The sequence below is a fragment of the Seriola dumerili genome, unplaced genomic scaffold, assembly GCF_002260705.1.
Source record: "Seriola dumerili isolate Sdu_G_001 unplaced genomic scaffold, Sdu_1.0 BDQW01000550.1, whole genome shotgun sequence".
NCBI classification, from domain to species: Eukaryota; Metazoa; Chordata; class Actinopteri; order Carangiformes; family Carangidae; genus Seriola; species Seriola dumerili.
The window spans coordinates 1,390,852-1,409,892 of NW_019174805.1; the positions used below are offsets into that span (position 1 = coordinate 1,390,852).

The 19,041-nt window shown below is 44.0% G+C and overlaps 1 protein-coding gene across 1 annotated transcript in view; it reads left to right on the forward strand.

Annotated features, from left to right (window-relative positions):
• The window catches only part of LOC111236016 (RNA-binding Raly-like protein), a 43,688-nt gene that overhangs the window by 3,037 nt on the left and 21,610 nt on the right, over positions 1-19,041 (forward strand). The window contains exon 2 of the mRNA XM_022764602.1: positions 4,023-4,095. Within this exon, the coding sequence (XP_022620323.1) occupies positions 4,023-4,095 (73 nt within the window). The remainder of the gene's footprint in view (positions 1-4,022; positions 4,096-19,041) is intronic.

Here is a 19,041-nt window from a genome sequence, read left to right on the forward strand (position 1 = left end):
GGGCGTGACTGCTTTGTTGTGACATCACAAAGTTCCAGAAGTCCTGACGGCTGGTTTTAAGGCTCAGTTTCTGAATACAGGCTGTGTGCATTTCTCTGTGGACTGAGGCTTTGATACTTTCACAGTATTAATATAGAAGCTAGACCTGATCTATAATCACACTACACATGGATATATACCTTTAGATATAATATGGGACCTTTAATAAGGCGTTTAATAAGAACGTAAAAAGCTGTGTGTGTTGATCTGCTGTAAAAAACACAAAACAAAAAAAAAAAAACAAAAGAGAGAGAGGAGATGTAAAACTAAACTGAGATTGTTTTTGGTTCTTAAAACCACATATATGCTGAAATTAAATAATAAACTCAGTTAATGAAAAATTAATATCCTGTGCAGCATATTATCCATCATCATCATCACGGCTTGTCATTTTGCTGAGAGGTGTTTATCATTTTTAACAGCATATTTTGGGGCAGCAATGTCAGTAGTTGTTGATAAATTCTCCCCCATCCTCTCACTGCCTCAGGGTCTTTAGGGTCTCCATCCAGTATCATCCTCCATTATAACACCTGACAGTGTAACATCACTCACTATAATCCATGAACGTCATGTCAGCTTCCTGTCAGATCAGTTCCTCTGTCTGTCACAGAGCAGCGCTGCTCCGACGACACGTCGTCGGCAGCTGGAGGCTGTCATTAATGTTTTGTTTCAGGTCCACTCGTAGCCTTAAATGGTCATTTAAGGCACGTAGATTATTCTAATGATGGAATCACATGAATGCGTCAGGTAGTTTTAGCTCAGCAGGTAGAACTGGTCACTGTCGCCCTGAATCTCAAATTGCCCCTGGTTGTCAGGGCAGCACCTCGCGTGGTAGCTCGCCGACATCAGGGTGTGAATGAGAGGTCAATTGTAACGTGCTCTGGATGAAAACAGATAGAAATGTCATTAGTTCTGCAGGTGTTTGACAAGTGGCTGAAACATGAAACATCAACACTGAAGTACCAAGAGCTCCAGTTCCTCTAATGACCACCAGAGTCTGGCTCCAACCCATGTTTAACACAACACTTAAATATCCCGGCACTAGCAGAAATACCGTATCAAGTCCTAAAAGAAGCTACTGTAAAAGAGGAGGTGTGTTGTGTTTTCACTGATGGTTTTAGTTTTAGTTTGGAAACACAGTAAAGTCGGGATATGTTCTAGAGAGAGCTGCCACTCTGATCCGACTCTGATCCCACAGACTGAAATGTGACAGAAAACGTCTCTGTCGGTTTGTTTTTGAACTCCTTTGTGCCGACTCTTCATTTCCTCTGCGCGATGACAACTCTGAAACTTATCTCTGAACTCTACAGACACAGATCTGGCAGAGGCGGACGCAGCCTCCCCATCACCGCACAGCAAACAGACATTCCCCGACAAACACTGAAAGACAAACAGAGATGGACGGACTGAGGTGGTCGCCGTGGCCTCATCCAAACGGCTGCAGCCGGCCTCCGCTCTGGGTTTCCTGCCAAACTTTGAATAGCCTGTCCCTGAAAACCAATAACCATGAGGGTGTGAAATTGTCCTGTCATCACTCTCTTGCCTTCCCTCCTCTCTCATTTCGCCCTTCTTTTACTTCTCCATCGTTCCCCACCCCCCTGTAAAGCCGACGTGTCGCCCAAACAATGCGAAGCAATAAGCAAGTAAATGGCTGTAATCACTCAGTCGATGATGCACAATCACCCGTTCAGCACGCCGTGGGTGTCGCGGCGACCTGGCAGCGTTATCGATCTCTGGTGGAGGGAACGATTAAAGGCACCCCGGCAGTTAACAGATGGTGAGTGACGGCGCTCATAAACCTCGCACTAAAAGACTAATGTCCTACAAGCTGCAGCCGGCGTGGCAGCCATAAACAACCCTGCTGCCAACTGTCAGCGCTGCGGTAGGGGAGAGGAGGATGATGGGAGGCGAAGGGCCAGCTGCCTCCTCGCCGAACACGGTCTAACACGCAGGGGGTCCTCGGAGCCGAGCGCCGGGCGCTGATGGAGGTCATGGAGAGACAGACTGCTCTCAGCTTTCAATTACAAAATCCAAATGGAGGCTGAACGGTCGGAGTCAGACTGAAGAGATGGAGAAAACCAGGACGGGTTTTATTCATTCGTTTTTTGTGTGGCCACAGTGACGGTACTTTATGAACTCTGTAAACACAAATCTCATAAAGTCTTTGCTTTGTAATCACAAGAAAATAATTCTGTGGTGGGACTCTGTCAGTCAGTCCACCACTTTAGCCCCAGGAGGAAATATCTCAACAGTTATTGATCCATTGCCATGAAATTTGGACCAGATGTTCATGGCTCCCAGAAGCTAAATCCTACGGACTTTGATGAAGTGCGCACGGTGAACATTAGACCTGCTAACCATCTGCATGTTAGCATTTAGCTCAAAGCGCAGATGTGCTTAATTACAGCTCAGCAGAGTTGCTAGCAGGGCTGGAAACTCTAAGTCTTGTCACTTTATTGTTCGAAACCAAGCATCAACCTCCGAGGCTGAAACATGAAGCATCAACTCTGAAGAACCAGAAGCTGCAGTTCCTCTAACGACCACTAGAGTCTGGCTCCAACAGTGAGTCAGTCCCCATAGACTCCCATGTTAAAATGTCCAACTTTACAGCAGAAATAAACATGTTTACAGCCTGGTACAAAAACTGTTTTGGTCTCTAGAGCTAATTTCCTCTTTCATGACACCTGTTTATATAACTCACTTAGATCTAACATCATACATCACCCTCCCTCTGTTTGTTTTTATTCCTCCATGACGGCGACAGTCAGAGCAGCCATATTGTTTTCAGGGTGTCTGTCCTTCTGTCCCATTCTCCTGGACACGATATCTCAGAGACGCCTCGATCGAATTTCTTCAAATTTGGCACAAACATTCATTAGGACTCAAGGATGAACTGATTAGATTTTGGCGGTCAAGGGGGTCAAAGGTCAAGGTCATGGTGACCTCACAAAACATGATTTTGGCCTTGTGAATGCAATATCTCGAGAACTCCTCATGAAATCCTTTCAGATTTGGCACAAATCTCCACTTGGACTCAAAGATGATCTGATTAGATTTTGGCAGTTAAAGGTCAAGGTCACGGTGACCTCACAAAACACTTGATAGTCATTACTTCACACAGCAATTATGACAAACTTTGCAAACAACAAAGACAACTGTCACACACCATGAGGCCGGGAACATACTGGCTGTGTGACGCGTACGTGTCACAGTTCGGCATCTAGCCTTTTTTTTTGTGTGACATGTCTCCCAGCAAAAATAGACAGAGAAAAGACCAAGCTTGATGTATAGTGACATCACAACCAGCAATATATATATATATATATATAATATTTTATTTATATATATATATATATATTTATTTATATAATAGTATATATATATATATATATAAAACTGATACCTTCCACTATCGTTATCTCTGTCTAGGCTTCGTACAATCTACCTTTCCACAATATGGGACCTTTAACCTCGTCTGTCAGAGGTTGGAGGAGGTGCACCGGCTGTTTGGGGCTGATAAACACAGACTACACAAGTACAACAGTTCACAGTGTTTTCTAAAATTAATCTCAGAGCTCAAATTCTGCTCATGTCCTGAAGAAGTTTCTGTCTCTCTCAGGCTGATAGACAGGCAGTGAAGCAACGTGAATGTGAGAGAAAATTAACTCTAGTCTGACAGATGGAGGCCAATTAGACTCTCAGGCCGCTCGTTAAGGTGGCCGGCTGAGCCCGCTGGGCCTGTGTGTGTGTGTGTGTGTGTGTGTGTGTGTGTGGGTGGTGTGTGTGTGTGTGTGTGTGTGTGTGTGTGTGTGTGTGTGTGTGTGTGTGTGTGTGTGTGTGTGTGTGTGTGTGTGTGTGTGTGTGTGAGCCTGCAGCGGGGTCAGACTGTGTTACCTGTCCACCTTCATCGCTGTCTCCCTCAGGCCAAGGCGGTGAGACACCAGGCGACAGCGTCTAACCTGATCTGATGGTTTGTTTTTCAGACGCCGGGATGAACGGCGAGCAGAGAGCCAGCCGCACCACGACGGCCAAGAGAGGAAGCGGCGCCTCCTACAGGTGAGAGTGCGATCATTCTGCTCTAAGTGCGTTTTCACACCTACAGCTCGTTTGCTCCGCTCCGGTTCATGAGTTTGTAAACCTGCAGGTTCGGTTTGTTTTCACACAGAGAAAAATTCAAGTGAACCAAAAATGCATCATTACGAACCAGGTGAGAGCGTTCTCTCTTCTGATTGGTTAGATTGTCTGGAACAGGAATGTAAACACAGGAAGAAGGTTACAGAAACCGCTGAGCTCGAATCGCTCCAGAGTTAGTCTGCGACCGAACCGAGACCGCCTCCCCCACAGGATCACAGTGTGATCGTTTTGGTCCACACCTGTGTGGGATTACTGTTTTCACACCTGCACAGACAAATCGTATGAAGTGGGAAAACCGGAGTAAAAAGTGCAGGTGTGAAAACACCCTCAGACGCCTGCGCCGTCCTCCCTCTCCGGCTGCAGATTCGTGGCTCTGTGTGTTTATATTGTGAAGCTCTGCGGCGTTCATTCAACAATAGCACTTCCTGTAGAGTCTCTCTCCTGTTGGTCGCAGCCCACACAGTTCATGCACCCGAAGGCTTCAGTTTTGCTCGATGAAAACAGGTCCTTGGTATTTTAGTTGCTGAAAACACATTTGCAGCGGAAACAGTGGAACTATTCATAGTGGCAGCAGTGTTGTCTCTGTGGTTCTGCTGTTGCTGTTTGTGTGACGCTGACAGTGAGTGATGGTCCAGCTGTCCCCGGTTTTAACCTCATTCTCTGTTTACATGGAAACTAAAGCCAAACTGTCCTCCAAATCCCACCGCCGCCCGCCGCTGGACGGATTAAACCTGGGACGGACACGACTCTGCGCCGGCCAGAGCTGGGATTTACAGCCAGGCGGCCGCACAGCCGGCTCTGCTGGGACCGCGAGGCTCTGTGTGCGGAGAGAACCGGTGGAAACGGTTCACTCCTCATGGACCGACACTTTCACATAATTCACTGGCTGCAGCATCGGGACACAGCAGACTTTAAATACGCTTTAATTCTTTAGATCGCAACTGTTGTGAGAAACTGAGGTGAAGGGTCAGAGGTCACAGTCTGGACTGAGGATTTTAGAAATAATCTGCCATGTCCATTATCAGTGCAGCAACAATTCCAGAAAAATGAACTACCAGATTTACCAAATACTCTGTTATCTGATAATACCGGTCCACTGTGACTCTTTTCTTCTTCCTCAGTTTATGGACGCTGCAGGAAAATGTAATTCTGAGCTCTGAGGGAATCTCAAGCTCAGATCCACTGCAGAGCCTCTGTCAGGGAAGGAGACGGCAACAAATCCATCAGAAGACTAAAATCTGGAAAGATATTGAGATGGATGACGAGTAGCCACATTCTCACACGTCTCCAAAGCCAAAGCCAAAATATCCCGGATACGAGCGCCGCCATCTTGAGCTGTTGACGTCATTTAGAGCCAGAGTCAGCGCAGCTGTGAGGGAGTGGAGCCGAGGCATCGAGGTCCCACCCCCAATACATCCGCTCGATCCAATCACAAGTCGGTCACAGCTGTCAATCATGACGTTACACTCCCGTCTTATAGCATTAAACCTACGAAAACGATGGACACTTGAACAGAAAATGACAGAAAACATCTTTGGGAAAAATTTATTAACGTGTACTTTGATTTTTTTTTAGTTCGCTAACATGAAGGGGGCGGGGTTTATGACCTAAACTTGAGATGTTTTGGCTTCACTTTCAGGGAGCTTTGATGTTGTCCCTCCTTCACCGTTGTTATATACAGTCATTGATTTAAACTCACGTTAGATTCGACTTTGTGCCGCGTGAAACACGATGCGGGAGGTACATTTGTAAAAAATCACATAACGGCTCCCGGTGATTCTACTGCTGTTTTTGGAGACATTTTCATGACCTGGGATTCATTTGCTGCTTTTTAAGTTGTGGTTGGAAGGAACTCTGTACACAGAAACGTTCTTTGTCGGTATGTTGTTATCTTGTGTATACCTGTCCATCACTGTGACAGTCACTCAGACTTGTGAGTTGTTACTTACTCAGTCAAGGTGTGCATGTCTGAAAGTGTCTAAACTTACTTTCATCCACACACGCCTTACATCATCAGTGTGTGTGTGTGTGTGTGTTTTCTGTATTCTTGCATCTGAACACACCAGGTTGTGTTCCAGATGGGTTCGACCTCCTTCTCTGTCTCCTAATCAAAACGAACGACATCAAACCTGCTCGGAGCAGCTGAGAACTCGCCTGAGATAAAAACATACAGGAGCTGAGTGAGCGGCCGCCATTTATCAATGACAAGAGTCTTCACCAGCAACAAGGGAAGAAACTTCAAGTAACAAGGGAAAAGTTGTAACATAGACTGTCCCAACTTTCATCAAAGTCGGCTCTTTGTGGCCTTTCAAAGTTTACTCCAAGTGGAAAATAGTCTGTCAGAGTCAGCTGTTTCACCTGCACAGGTACAGCTGCCCTGTTCCTTTACAGAGGATCACTACTGAAGTGTGTTTTCTAGTTATTAGCACAGCTCACTGGCAGCACCAGGAGAGGCAAACCAGGAAAGTGCTTGTGCTCCCCAAGGGGAAAATGGGCCCCCGATGGCCCCTCAAACCTCCCATACAGACACCCCACAGTGCTGGCCTGCTGCCCCAAGTGGGGCCCCTAATGGGTGTTTACCAATTACCTGCATGTGAGGCGTTTAGGGGAGATCTGTAAATTGTAGCTTCAACTGATAGTCTCTGTGTGAGGCATTTAAAGGACATCTGTAATTTGTAGTGTCTGCCAATAGTCTGCATATGGGGCTTTTCGGGGACATCTGAACTAATTCTGCTGCAGGGATGTGTGGATCCCAAAATGCTTTGCAGAAAGAATCAGGAGACTTAAGAGCTTTCAAACTTTGTGTAATTTGTCAAGAAGAAGAGACCAAAAAAAAACACACCCACAGTAAAATAGTGCCACCAAGGCCAAGGTGTCCCATGTGTGCAGTCTGACCTCAGGTCTGTCAAAGCCTCAGCTCTTCATAATTCAGTTTATAAATTCAGTGTGTGATCTGTGTCTATTTCCCAGTATTTTACCACTTTCTGCTTCACTTACATCACATATTCATACATCACGTAATCTGTAGTCACTGTGATACCGTGACTAAAATTGGGCAAATATGTGGATACTGTGATATCATCATTTCCCCTTCGATTCTCTGTTCTGTGGCAGATTCCTCCGCAGCTCCGTCTCTCAGGCCGAAGCCCTCAGAGAGCCCCCGGTCGCCCCGTCCTGCATTTTAAATCACATCTCTCCCGGCAGATGTCCTTTCATGTCTTAAAGAGAAGCTTTTTAAAGCAGTCTGTGCAGCTCAGCGCTTCGGTCTGACTCTGAGCTTCAGAGACGGCGACTCCGGGGAGAGACTCTGAGCTCCGGTCTGAGGTGAAGGAAACAGAGCTGTGTGGGTGTGTGTTACGCTTTATCAGTACTTCACTGCACCGGTGCTGTGAAGCTAAACAGCGTTCAGAAAAACACTCTGTCCCCCCTGTAGCATCACTGAGACGGGCTCAAAGCTTCCTGAGACTCCACAAGATTTTAATTGTTTTGATCCTCGTTAATCAGACGAGATGATTAACTGCTAAGCTGTCTCTAGATGGCATGCTACACATTTTACTCTCACACCAGGGTTGGATAAGGACGATGAAGAATTGGGAGGGAAAAAAGACAAAAAACCCAAACATTTTGAAGTTGTGATGCGTCTCAAATTCTGCGTTAATTGTCTCTTACAGTGTCACAATACACTAAGAGATGATCCTAATCTGCCTCCTGATGCTCACCTCGGTTGGATCGGCTGTTTTTGTTCAGATTTTGAAATGTATGGGATCCCTTAGAGAAATAGTGAAATGAAAATAACAGTACTTTTACATTTTCCAAGTGTTCTTGTGGGACTCGTTAAATATGTGTTAAAACATTTTTATATTAAAATTACAGAAGGCTTGAAAGGCAAGTGATTTTTTTTTTTTTTTTGCCAGGATCATTTTTCAATTTTTTTTTCTGGGAAAGAAGGAAAAAAAAATGCCCTGAAGAAATGTTTTCACACATGTAAAAAGAAAGAAAAAAAAGTTTTCTTTGTGTAAAAAAAAAAAAGTTTTACTTTGTTAAAAGAAAAGATCCTTTCATGGCTTGTTTTCACAGATTTCACAGTTTTACAAAACTAAAATTTATAAAAATGATCCTGGCAAAAAAAAAAAAAAAATCACTTGTCATATCAGTTTGAGCAAGAGTCAAGACAACAAAGACAACAGACCTGATCCACCTTCACAAGTTGGACTGGAGCAGGAAGTGTACCAACTGTCAGGCAGCCGGAAGGAAGTAAACGGTAGAAATGTGGAGAGAAGTGCTGTGTTTTTGTTTTTGTTTTTTTATCTGTGGACAGTTTCCGACTGAAGGAATATAAACAATCGAGCAACAGACAGACTGTGCTCTTCTTCCTACCTCTTCAAAGGTACGGAGAGCACACAGTTACTGAAATATGAACTGAATGGCTAAATTGTGGATAATTTATCCAAGCTAACAAGGTATAGCATGTCGATGACAAAGCATGTACCGTATATCTCTGTGTGTGATGCTGCAAGGGTCGCCACCTTTTCTGTGAAGAAATAAGGAACAAATAAGGTCGCCAGCACTAAGGTCTCCGGTGACCAGGTTAACTGTCCCGTCTTGAAGAAATAACTGTACATGTTTTTTTGAAGCAGTCCTCCTTGAAGTGCCAGAAACACAGTAAAAATGTTTGAACAGTGGAGGGAACCATGGTGAAAATGAAGCAGATTTCTCCAGGCAGTTGAGAACAGTGTCTTTTCGGCATTGCTACAAAACTAAAGTAAACTCTTCATTTTAATTAGTTGTGTGATTGCCATGTTGGGGGTGTCCCGCTTGCAGGTGGGCAGCACTAAGAAACGTATTGAAGTCGGTAGGTGTAGGAAGTAAGGCCTGGACCCCCAAGGAGGTGTTTCATATAAATGAGAAAATTGGGTTTTACCCTGACAGAGTTATTTCCTTTGGTATGAACGTTGAGCCGCGCGACTTTGTAGAGGATTTACATGCACACAGATAGAAATGAACTAAAGGAATTTTATGATGAAAACAGTGGTAAAAGATCACAGCAGAAGAGACACCACAGTGTCACTGAAACCAAAGAGAAAGTCACACTGAACTAAAATGGAAATATATGACAAACACAACCAGAGTCTCTGTGTCTCTGTATGTGTTTGTTTAGTTTGAATCAGTGTCAGTGTGAGTGTGATCTGAGAGTGTTTGTCATCATGTTGGATGAGCTGTCACTGAGTCCAGCAGCTGTTACTTTAACATTTTCAGTCAGAGCCGCTGTCCTGCTGAGAAGACACACGCACACACACACACACGCACGCACACACACACGTACACACGTACACACACACGCACGCACGCACACACACATATACACCCACACACGCACACTGGCATTGTTGTGCACTTACGCAATTTCTCTTTGCGGCTTCACTGACTCTCTGTCATGATTGATGGCTGCGTCCTCACTGTGTTTGTTTCACACACAGACACACAAACACATTTCTATACTTGTGAGGACCCTCATTCAGTTAAAATAACCAAGTTGCAGTTGTTGTTTGTTGCCAAAAACCTGCAGTTCCTCTAACGACCACTAGAGTCTGGCTCCAACAGTGAGTCAGTCCCCATAGACTCCCATGTTAAAATGTCCAACTTTACAGCAGAAATAAACATGTTTACAGCCTGGTACAAAAACTGTTTTGGTCTCTAGAGCTGATTTCCTCCTTCATGACACCTGTTTATATAACTCACCTGTTTACACTTTATTAAGAACTAAAGTTATGGAGGATTGAGGGCGTGGCCTCTTTGAATGACAGGTGGGTTAGCGGATGCTTGCCTCAAACTGACATGTACTGAAGTCTCAGCTCCACACATGCCCCCCTCCTCTTTGATCATTTTTGGATCAGCTGGGAGTAAGGGGCGGAGTCAGGCACTGCCAAGATGGCAACAGTGGAGCAGCTCACTCCATCTTTATTTACAGTCTTGTACAGGAAATGTGTGTGATGGATATGAATGAGTCTGAAAACAACTGTTGTTTGTCTCATATTTTTTTGTCTCATATTCTCTAAAACTGCCTTCTCCGACACGCACGGCATGCTGGGATGCCTGCCGGTCACTTCCTACTGAGTCCGTGTGAATCAGTGTTTAATTAACACATTGATGGGGGGTCGGGGGGTGGGGGTGTGTGTGTGTGTGTGTGCGAGGCTCGTGGCAGGTTTCAGTGTGTAAAGTTTTCACATTGATCCGTGGCTTTGTTAGAGCTGGACTCTGACTGCATAAACTGTGTTTTTACCACCTCCTGATTAACTTCACATCAACTGAGCGAGGAGGAAAATCAAAGGAGAGGCATAGGGCGAGAGAGGAGATAGAGCGAGGTATGGTATCGACGGCGGGGAGAGAGACAAAGAAAGAGAGAGAGAGAGAGGGGGAGAGAGTGCACTGTGCAGAACACTGTAATTATGTCTTCTTGTCCCTCGACCGCCCTGCTGAGATGAGTGTTTAGTGGAAAGAGATGAATCAGCGTTTCCTTTGAGGAGAAAAATAACAGCTCGATAAAGAGGCTGCAAAAAAAAAAAAAGACCCCAAAAAACAAAAACAATTTAACCGACCGCACGCTCACACACACACACACACACACACACACACACGAGGGGGGAAGATAACCTGAGAAAAAACCAAACAGCCTCCTCGTTTAAATTTAAATGTCGTCTTTGATGGAGCTGTGGCGGCGGCGGCTGTTTCACCTCATCAACTCTGAACCGAGCGAACCTGTTTACACATGCAGACAAAACGCGCAATTTAAATATAATTAAGATAATACTGCAGATGAAGGTTGACCAGCAGATGCACTCGTTGCTGTTGCTGTTTTGTTTTTTTTCGCTGCGGCGGCATTTCGGGCGTCCGTCCCGTTCTCGTGGACACGATATCTCAGTAACGCCTTGAGGGAACAAATGTTCACTTGGACTCAACTGATTAGATTTTGTCAGTCAAAGGTCAACGGTCAGTGTGCCCTCACAAAACATTTCTTAGCCATTACTCAAAGACTTTGCGCAGCAATTATGACAAAATTTCCCACAAACCAGTCCGAATGGCGGAGGGATACGACCACGAGGAGGCGATTCTAATTGATTCAATATTTAATAAGTACATTATTTGTGGAGTTACAAATGTCAGTGGGACAGTTTAAAGAGGTTGTCTTTGCAGAAACTGAAAGTTCTGGTGTTAATTTTCAGTTGGGCTGAAATGTGGCGTCCATTTTTGTTCACAGTTTGCTTTTACAGGGAGTTCTGTATCGTTGAGCGCCAAGTGCGACTTCCCTGCAACTCGAATGTTGACATAAACAACACTCACTAGTTTCAGTACCAGGACTGCAGCTCCACTTCACCCTCCACATGGTCTGATTGACGTCACGTTGACCTCGGAGTGAGGTCACTGTTGAGAGCCGTTACCTCCTGACCTTCCCCCTCGGCCCGAGCTGAGCTGAGCTGAGTTGGCAGGAACGCGGCTGAACGGCCCATTAACCTCCTTTTCAACACGCCACGCTACAGTACGCTGCCGCTGATTTATGACACTGCAGGCTGGCGAGGGTGAGCGGTAAATCAGTGTGTGTGTGTGTGTGTGTGTGTTTGTGCGTGTGTGTGTGTGTGTGTGTGTGTGTGTGCGTGTGTGTGTGTGTGTGTGTGTGTGTGTGCGTGTGTGTGTGTGTGTGTGTGTGTGTGTGCGTGTGTGTGTGTGTGTGTGTGTGTGTGTGCGTGTGTGTGTGTGTGTGTGTGTGTGTGTGCGTGTGTGTGTGTGTGTGTGTGTGTGTGTGCGTGTGTGTGTGTGTGTGTGTGTGTGTGTGCGTGTGTGTGTGTGTGTGTGTGTGTGTGAGGAGGAGGATTTGTAAAACTGCTGCGAGGAAGACGAAACCAAACCGCTCTGTGAGGTCTCACCTGCCGCCAGGAGCACGTGAATACATAAATATGTATGAACACAAACACACACTTTTTTGTGTGATGTGTGTGTGTGTGTGTGTGTGTGTGTGTCGAGGGGGGGGGGGGGGGGGCTTATTGATGCTGAATGCTATCATTTGTGTTGGAGGGAGCGAGTGTTAAGTAGCTGCTATATAAATGCAAATTCCTCATCATTCCCTCGCCGTGTCTCCTCCCTTTGTGCCGCGTCGCTCGGTCGCTTCCCTTCGACGCTCACCTCCACCTCGTCACGCTTCATCTTCCGCCAGATTCCCGCCACTGAGACGACTCTCCTGCTTTAAAAGAAAACAAGAAAAAACAAAGCTGACTTCTCATATCAAAATAAAACAGGTCATTGATTTCTCCCTCTCTCCACACGCCTCCTCTAAATGTGCTTGTCCGCGGTGTTTATTGACGTTCCTCGCTGCTGTGTAATTATTCCCATCAGGAGAACGGCCTCTGGGTTCTCTAATAACACCATTAGGGTCTGAAGCAGTACAGCGCAGAGCAAATTAAAATCCTTATTAACACCTGAAAGGGCTTCTTCACTGTGATTATGAGCACAATAAGGACACAGCCCACTACGCTTTGGAGGGAAATATTACAATTTTTAACTCCACTACATTTATTTGACATATATTTATTCCCAGCGACTCCTCAGTGGACGGTGGATTTATTAATCCACTGTCTGTCATGCAGAAATAACCAAAATTACTGCAACAGAAAATGCTGCTGTTCATCTCTTTATATTCTGAAAGTCCAATCTCAACAGACTCAACCGAGTCTCCTGAAAGGACTCACATTACCTGAATAATTAAAATATAATCACAGTTCTTTAAAGTAGACCTGGATTAATGTGCAAAAATCAACATGTAAATTGAAATGAAAATAAATATTAAACGTTAAATTTGGCTCCTGTACACAGCTTCAAGACTCAAGGTTCTGTGCAGATGCAGGTTTTAAATACAAATCTCCATCTCCAACAGCTCCGACATTTAAATCAATCATCAATAACCACAAAATGTTATGCAGTTTGATACTGTCGCACTTTTACATTTGCCACTTTAAACCTGTAATAACAGATTATTTTTTTAAACAGAAACAAGTTGCTGCTTGAAATACACTGTGCTGTCAATGGAAACAGCAGTTTGTTTTTCCTATTTAACATTTAAAGGTACTATAAGGATGTAAAGCCATTTGAATGTAGTAATCTGCTTTTTAATCAACAATGTGTGAGCAAATTTTAACGTAACTTAAAAAATGAGATTTACTTTCTCATTTTGCCTACAACAGCCTGTGGACTGATTTCTATGCAAAAGAATTTGAATTTTGAATTTATGCTAGTTCATGCCCCGCCTGCTTCAATGGCTCTCTTCCGCTCCCCTGCAGCGCTAACAGGCTGCAACACCAGCTAACATTAGCATGGAACTGGAGCCCGCTAACATCAACAAACGACCGGCAAACGAACGAGTGCTAGTCAAGCTACAGTCTCACATAGCTGGACGTATCTCCACACTCTCCTTTAAGTGCTGGAAAATCAAATATAGTCTCAAATATAGTTTAAATTCAAACTATAATAACAGTGTAAATTTAGTTACCTCATCTATCAACATGATGCCGATCTATTACGTAATGTGCAGAGAGAGAGCACGAGTGACAGGACGCTAATAGTTCACTTAACATCCAGCAGTGTCATTAATAACAAAAGTTTTCTGAATGTTACTTATAAGTACCTTTAATTACGTCCTCAGTATCAATTAGGTGTTATATAATAAATGAATAATCATTCTCTCTTTCAATCGTCTGTTTTCCATTTTAATGTTATTTCTGAGAAACATAATCTTACGTCGGGACACCAGGGTCAGAAAACAATGACGACTCCGGGGGAGAATATTTCCTGGATTGTTTCTGTTTTTCTTTTTGGAGGGTTCCCACCTTTATTTGACTGCAGTGCCCTCTGGCCCGCTGTAATGATGGAGCCTTCTGGTGTCTGATTCTAATTGTGTCTGTTAATGTGTTTGTAAAGTTTCAGTTTAACATAAACCAATTCTTCGTGCTTCAAATTAGGTGTTTACTTGTCAAGAAAATAATGCAAATGACAATTTTATAATTCATCTATGGGGCTCTGGAGAGCCAAGGCCTCCACCAACACTGATACAGCTGCTTCCAAATGCATCATTTCTGTCACTGTTAATTTAATATAAATTCAGCTCTTGACCCTGCAAACATCCCCTCAGGATTCGTGCTGAAATCTGGATCTCCAAAATCTAATTAGCTGCTCGTGGCCTGAGGCTGATCTGTCCTCCAAATCTCAGAGAAAGCTGCAGTTAAGTTTGAGTAAAATCCTGCTGACAGACAGACAGCGGCTTAACCTCTGTGGCAGAGGTGATGAAATGTCCCTGAAATGACCAAAAAATTCCCTTAAAACGAGGTAAACCTGCTGAATAAAGGCTTTCTCTTTCTCCTGCTGCAGACTGGCTGGCTGGATTTTAATAATGCAATCAGGACCGGGTCCAGCTGTGATGTTTTTCCTGGAGTTAAATCCTGTTTTCACGGTGTTACCTCAGATCCTCCCGTGAGTTGTTAAAACCACAGAGGTCGTAGACAATCTGGAAAGTGAACAGAACATAAACACACAGAGGCTGTCTGATAATGGCCACCTGTTCATGTACAGCTGTATGTTTGGCAAATTCCATATTTGAGCTCCGTCAACATGACGACTGTTTTAAAACCAAACGATCTCCACCGACCGTCTTACCTCCGTATCAGAAATAATCTCTGTCCATTCTAGCACACCTGAAAGCGAACAGTATATCTCTTCACGCACACTGGGCATGTGCGAGCCGGTGTAAACAGGAAGCAGATCGGTCTGCTCTGCAGTTGGTTAGCTGTAGAAAATACTACGAACGAGAAACAACGAAGGCAGTTTACAGGCTCCGTCAGTGTCATTCGTGCAGCCGGTCCTAGCAGAGAAGTCCAAGGCTGAATTTCTTTTCCCATCCGACCGTGGGTCCAATACTGGTCTGGATTTAATAGAGAAGACAGAACCAGCTACTAAAGGGTCCAGCTTGAGGCAGAACTGTTTTTTCTTCTCCTCCATGTGTCAGTAACTTGATAGCTCATAATTCTACATGTCTGTTTTCATCAGTGGCATGGCAATCAGTAGCATGCTAATGTTAGCGAACTTGGTGCTACCAACATTAAAAATGTGTTCTGCAAATTTTGCCATCGCTAGCCGGCTAACTGTGAGGATGGCTGTGGAGCATATCACCACAATGCTAAAGTGGGCTAGCATTGGTTGTGGCTACATTGTTTCTGTTGGCACTCGTGTTCACAAGGAAACTTTATTCAGCTGAGCCTCTCATTTGTTTAGTGGACGATTTCATTTATAACTGACTGAGCATTTGTTTTGGTTTGAGATGCTGTTGGTCTGTTGCGACATCTAGTGGCAGCGATGAGTTAATGACTCTGAAACATCATGAGGATCAGCAAACTTTTGCACATGCTGTAAATAATGTTTAAGTTTTTTCTATTTTTTTAAATTCATGAAATAAAAAGTAAGTATAGAATTTTTGGAATTTTTTTTTTGTTGGTGTGTACGCTTTTGTTTTTAACCCCTTACTGTCTAAAATTCATCGTAGATGGGCAGCGTTAGACCTATTAGCTGCTCCAAAATCCAGTTTAGTCAAGGGCTGATCCAGCTTTGACTGGACTGGCTCTGAAACACTCTTCCATTTGGTATTTAATCTCAACACTGGCACTCACCTTCTTGTCTCTGACATTGATTTGTTTTCTTCCCCTATGCCAGCGCTATGGCTCCAGCATGGTCCCCAGAGGATCAATCCTGTTCAGACTCACTGTACTGCTCAGCTTTTTTAAGAGTAATTTAACACTAACTCCTAAGTTTCTGGGTTAGTAAATTACATGTGAAATCACTTTATTACACTATTGATCCTGGTTCCATTCAGTAGTTTTCATTACAACAAAAGGTATTTTCCTTCTTCCAGGGAAAATCCAGTAATTCTGTTTATAAACCCCTGAAAATATCTGAATATATCCCACATGAATCAGGCTTTACTCTCTAACTGCCTGCAGGAAATGGGTTTTTTAAAATGCAATAACTTTAAATGTTCCCACTCAAACAACATCACAGTTAAACAACATCTCATCCTCATTGAATTCCTATAAGAGGAGTCCCTTCAAATGCTCGTGGAGCTGCTATGAAGTTGAAAATCGGTTTAGATGGAAAATAGACCTGAGTGGTGATGAGAGGGGTGGGGAGGCATTTAAAGTGAGGGTGTGTTCATTTTCCTAAATGCACCGCTGTGGACAAGAGCCCAGATTGTTGTATATAAAATCCAAAAAAGCCTGAAGGACATTTTTTACTGGCTTTATGAAGACTTGAGTGGCCGCTTCTGTTGCCTGTTATAGGCTCGTAATCGCAGCGAGGAGTGTCCTCTCAGGTGCCGCCGCTGCGACTCTAATATCAAAGCTAATTACACAGATAAACCAGCAGTGTGAGCCATAAAAGAGTCATTTAGTGTGATCCCGGCTCAGAGGAGTGCGGCCGTCCTGCAGATCAATAGTCATGTTTAAAGGTTTGCTCCTACACAGCTCAATAGGAAATGCTCGGCTGAGCCGAGGCACCGAGTCGGCCTCGGATCGATAGCGTTGTTAAACGCTGATTAATGCCCATCATGGCTGATGAAGATGATTGATGGCAGCAGGAGTGATGACACGACTGTTTACAAAAGACTGGAAGGATATGAATTTGGCTCCAAATCCCAGGTTTCCTTACTAGTCATTACATTTCTATCTCTGTCTACCTTTATCTGTCCACTCCTCTGTTTCTCTCTGGCCGCCAAGCTCTATCTCCTCCTGTCTTCTCTTTATTACTGTGAGTCCTCAGTTAGAGAGGCTTGTGTGTGTGTGTGTGTGTGTGTGTGTGTGTGTGTGTGTGTGATGGTTATTGATTCCCTCTCGGTGGATAAATAGTGCCACGGTTTGGAGTTCAGTCTCCTACTCTCCTTCTGTAAAGGCCGATTCTTCTTCTGTCTTCAGCCGTTTGAAAAATCAGTAGATTAACTGAATGTAGAGATGACGTGGACGAGTCCGCTCCAACTTTCAGGGAAGCTGAAATGTCAAGGCTGTCCTTCAGGAGAGAGAGACTTCAGCTGCCTCAAATAACCCGTTAATATGGCGAGGACTTCATGTGGCTGTGCGAGTTATGACTTTTAGCAGTCAGTAACAGAGGTGGACGTAGCATGACAAGAGCGACACAACGGTAAGGGCCGGCACAGCAGGTGACGCTCAGCGAAAAATCCTCCAAAAACCAGAACGCCACACCTTTGTAGACCACGTCCCCCTTGAAGGAAGCGGCCCCTTAATAGGGACGCAGCCAATCAAACTCAAAACAATCTGGTTCCTGTGACGTGCCGTCCGACCACCAGTGGAAAAAATAATTGTGTGTCAGCCTGACGGAACTGTCTCCAGCTGACATTTAGCATGTAGCCCTCGACGTGCACCTAGCATTAGTGTATGAGGGTATGAGTGTGGAAATGAGGACTCGTACCAGCCGCCTGTGGTTTTGTTGACCTATTAAAGCAGTGCTGCCTTGCCCAGAGGCTCTCTGACACTGTGATAAGTAGGTCTGAACGCCATCTGCTCAGTTCAGCTCCAGAGTCACCGCGCCGTTGTACACACAGTTTCATTTGATTCAATTAAATGATTATAACAACGATTATTTACTCCAATCTTCATGTAACTTGACGCCAACGTCGCCATCTTTTCTTCTCCTTCAGGAAGAAAAACAAACGTTCAGGTTTGATGCAGCTCAGACAGGAGAAGAGTCGTCATGTGTCAGATCTGGATTTCACAAAACAAAACCCATAAAACCAGTTGACCTTTGCAGATTTTAACTGGCAGGAAAAGTCCCGCCGTGAGACACCTGAACAATCCCACGTCACGTTAACGGCCTGAGCGCTGGCGGGAAGGTTTATCAGACACTGGACAGCGGAGACCAGCAGGACTTTACAGTTTTCATTGCAGACATGTTATCTATTAAATACACTGCTCTGATTGGTCAGTGCGTTATGTTGCTGGGGTGATGTCATGTTGGGGCAAAAGTTGAACCAGGTTTAACTTTTTTACTGGATGACGCAGCATTAAAGGATAACTGTGGGATGTTGATGTCTTACTGATATTTCTTTTGATTATTAATTTCATTTATTCTGTCAATGTTATTATTTTCTTCTTATTATTATTCCATCTCGTTTTAAATGAATGTTTTTAACATGTTTTCATGTTCCTTTTGTCTTTTCGTGTGAAGCTCTTGGTGCATGTAGATGCAAAGATAAAACATTAAACACAAATTAAAACAAACACATAACTGATATGTATGAATTCAAAACCATTAAGAAAATAAAATAATTAAGACCAAAAACCGATCAGTAAAAAAGATGTGTAAAATAAAACAAAATAAGACATAAAAAAACAATAAAAGGAATATAATTAAGATAAAAGAGTAAATTTGAGTTCAGTTTAGATTAAAAAGATGATGCACCTCTAATATGGTGAAAGCTGCTATTCAAATAAAGTTTATTGTTATTATTATTATTATTATTATTATTATTAACTCCGGGGCAGATGATCGAGAGGAACAGTCGCTCCACTACTGAGCAAGAACTGTATCCTGTACCTGGCAACGTCGGGCACTTAAACGTGTTTGTTTTTGCCACTGACGGGTTCAGATTGTTACCGTCACTGTCTGACAACATTATGAAGAGGATTCCTGCAGAGACGGATCTTTCTGTTAAAGAATAAGATCGAAGAAGAAACAGTCGTTTTACCTCTCAGAACACGGTCGATCGGCCGGTTTGTTTGTGTTATTGTGCGACACTTGTACTGAAGTAAAGGGACTTGAATACTTCTG